Source organism: Volvox carteri (genome assembly GCF_000143455.1).
Source record: "Volvox carteri f. nagariensis unplaced genomic scaffold VOLCAscaffold_4, whole genome shotgun sequence".
NCBI lineage: Eukaryota > Viridiplantae > Chlorophyta > Chlorophyceae > Chlamydomonadales > Volvocaceae > Volvox > Volvox carteri.
In genome coordinates this window covers 1740590-1743707 of record NW_003307547.1, presented here as the reverse complement: position 1 = coordinate 1743707, position 3118 = coordinate 1740590, and the positions used below count along the sequence as shown (strand labels likewise).

The window sequence follows — 3118 nt, the reverse complement described above, 5'->3', positions numbered from 1 at the left end:
TGATAACGTGGCCAACCTATAAAATGGAGCTTTGTGGGTCAAGGAAATCGGGGCTCCTAGAGTTATCATCTTGCGCAAGACCTGAGACCCATAATTGGTATGAAGTTTAAATAGCTTAATGATCGTGATGTGGTTCCGGGAGCGAGCAAAACGGACATGTAGCTACTGCCATAAGAGCTCCTCACCATCCAGCATATGTCAGGACGCCAGTGCTCCTTCAGAAAAGCTAGATACGGCCTGAAATTATTCATATCATTATTAGGGTGAACCGGCTCGCTACAGTCTACACGGTGTCCTTCGTGTAGGGCCCACCTAGACCAAAGCACATTCCAAGTTGCTATGAGAACTTGTTTCGCACTACAGGTCAGATTGTTATCCATTTCGAAATAGACATACTCACATAAAGCTGTTGATAGCACATTCCTAGCCTTCAGCGTGAACTCCGTAGCAAGGGAGCCAGATCGCTCTTGGATACTTGCTCTCCGGAGCGTTGTCCTCCACACACAGCTGTACCAGATCTGATCTGGGATAACAAGCAAGAGATAATGGCGGGATTCCGGCCGCTCAACCTTGTGCGGCCCTTCCTCTCGGTGCTGCCAGATGTGCAGCAAGCCGACAGGCGCGTCCCGTTCAGGGAGAAGTTCCTTTACACGGCGGTAACGCTGTTCATCTTCCTCGTCTGCTCCCAGCTACCCCTCTATGGCATCAAGACGAACTCTAGCTCTGACCCGTTCTACTGGGTGCGAGTCATCATGGCGTCCAACCGCGGAACTTGTATGGAGCTGGGCATCAGCCCAATTGTGACGTCCGGCCTTGTTATGCAATTACTTGCGGGCTCTAAAATCATTGATGTCGACAACAGCGTTAAGGCGGACCGTGAGCTGCTCAACGGGGCGCAGAAGCTATTGGGCGTGTTGATCACCATCGGCGAAGCGGTTGCCTATGTCGTCTCCGGCATGTACGGCGATGTTCGTGAGCTTGGACCCCTAAATGCTATCCTTATTATCACACAGCTGTTCTTTGCCGGCATTATCGTCATTTGCCTTGACGAGCTCCTCCAGAAGGGTTACGGCCTGGGGTCCGGCATCTCCCTGTTCATTGCCACGAATATCTGCGAGTCCATCATCTGGAAGGCCTTCAGCCCCTACACCATCCAGAGTGCCCGTGGTGCTGAGTTTGAGGGCGCCATTATCGCCATGTTCCACCTCATCATCACCCGGACAGACAAGGTGGGCAGACGACCGTTCGCCAAGGGTTACATGGCCTTATGTGAAAGTCCTGTAGTGTAGTGCCCGCAAGCTTTTGCGACAGCCGTCGTTGTTTTCCGGATTAACTACCAAATTGCCTGTTGGGCTGGTCGTTTGCAGTTACGGCACTGATGATATGTTCGGTCCTTTTCCGTGTCGCGTGGCCAAGCACCCTCTCATGACTCTGCATGGCTAAAGCGTTCCCCTCATTCCATCTTTTTATACACTTGCTATGCCACATTGCAGGTTCGGGCACTGAAGGAGGCTTTCTACCGGACTAACCTGCCCAACATGACGAACCTGCTCGCCACTATTGCAGTCTTCCTTGTGGTCATTTATTTCCAGGGCTTCCGCGTGGACCTGCCAGTCCGCAATAAGCGCGCGCGGGGGCAGCAGGGTAACTATCCCATCAAGCTGTTCTACACGTCCAACATGCCAATCATTCTGCAGTCCGCCCTGGTGTCAAACCTGTACTTCATTTCCCAGCTGCTGTACAAGAGGTACGGTGGCAACTTCCTGGTGCAGCTGCTGGGACGTTGGCAGCAGACCGAGTACGGTAGTGGCCAGATGATTCCAGTCGGCGGTTTGGTGTACTACATTTCACCACCGAGCAGCCTAGCGGAAGTTGCAGCGAACCCGCTGCACGCGTTGTTCTACGTGACGTTCATGCTCACCGCGTGTGCGCTATTCTCCAAGACATGGATTGAGGTTTCGGGCAGCAGCGCTAGCGATGTTGCCAAGCAGCTTAAGGAGCAGCAGATGTTCATTCAGGGTCACCGTGACACGACAGCCTCGCTAAAGAAGGAGCTCAATCGGTACATCCCTATTGCGGCTGCTTTCGGTGGCATGTGCATTGGCGCGTTGACGATCGTGGCGGACTTCATGGGAGCAATCGGCTCGGGAACTGGTATCCTTCTGGCGGTTACGATCATTTACCAATACTTCGAGACGTACGAAAAGGAGAAGGCGCAGGCGCCAGGGGCTCTGTTCTAAAGTAGTGCTTAAGTTGGACACTCCTTATATAGGTTCAGGTATAGCGAGGTGCCTCTTTACGAGGCATGATGCAGGGGCATGACATAAAGTACGGTGCTGGGATTGCGCTGTCATGACCACGTCCATGGTGGGAGCCCCAAATGTCGTAATGCGGCAGCGTTTAAGCGGGCAAGCTGTCGACTAGCCCTTGTGAAGCCATTGTACATTCGGGCTGTAATGAATGTACCCGCGGGGACTTGTGTGTTTGACGTGCACACTCGCGGTCTTAAGGTTGTTGCGGACTAATTAACCTTTGCCCATGACTTTCACGTTGACCTTCAAATCATCTGACGAGAGCAGCTTACGCAGGAAATTCTGCTGCTGCAGAATGCGGTTTAAACGCATTGACGAATCTAACCTTATGGAATGCTTAGACGCGGGGCGTGTGCAAGCTTGAGTGGACCTTTTGCCTTCGGGTTTTTTTTTGTGGGACCACAGCTCTTGATAGACTCGATGCATCAGTTGGGTCATGGGGTAACAATTTACCGCCGCGGCTGGGTGTTGGGTCTGCGTCCTTGTAGTGTTCGTGGGCGGGATGTCTCTTGACAACACTTGGTGGTCCTTCTGTGCCGGAGTTCAAAGAGTATCCTGTTAAGGGCTGGCGTGCACATGGTGGATACAAGGTCTCAAATCTCTTCATGACCTGTGACATCCTCCTAAAGGAGTCTCTCGCGTCACACATGACCGTATAAGGTGCAGGGCTGACAGATATTAAAACTAAGCTCTGCATTGTCGTGAGTAATATGAGTAATATGACAAAGCGTCGAATACGGTGGCTCTCCGATGCATCACTCCATACAAGGAAACTTGTTAGATGAATTGTATATTGTTTCAATATC

General features: G+C 51.9%; 1 protein-coding gene across 1 annotated transcript; it reads left to right on the top strand.

Annotated features, from left to right (window-relative positions):
• The first annotated feature begins 387 nt into the window (after window positions 1–387).
• VOLCADRAFT_72975 (uncharacterized protein) lies at window positions 388–3118 on the top strand. The gene is made up of 2 exons (XM_002946925.1): window positions 388–1229; window positions 1494–3118. The coding sequence occupies exons 1-2, from the start codon at window positions 546–548 to the stop codon at window positions 2238–2240; spliced, it is 1431 nt and encodes a 476-aa protein (XP_002946971.1). The 5' UTR covers window positions 388–545; the 3' UTR covers window positions 2241–3118.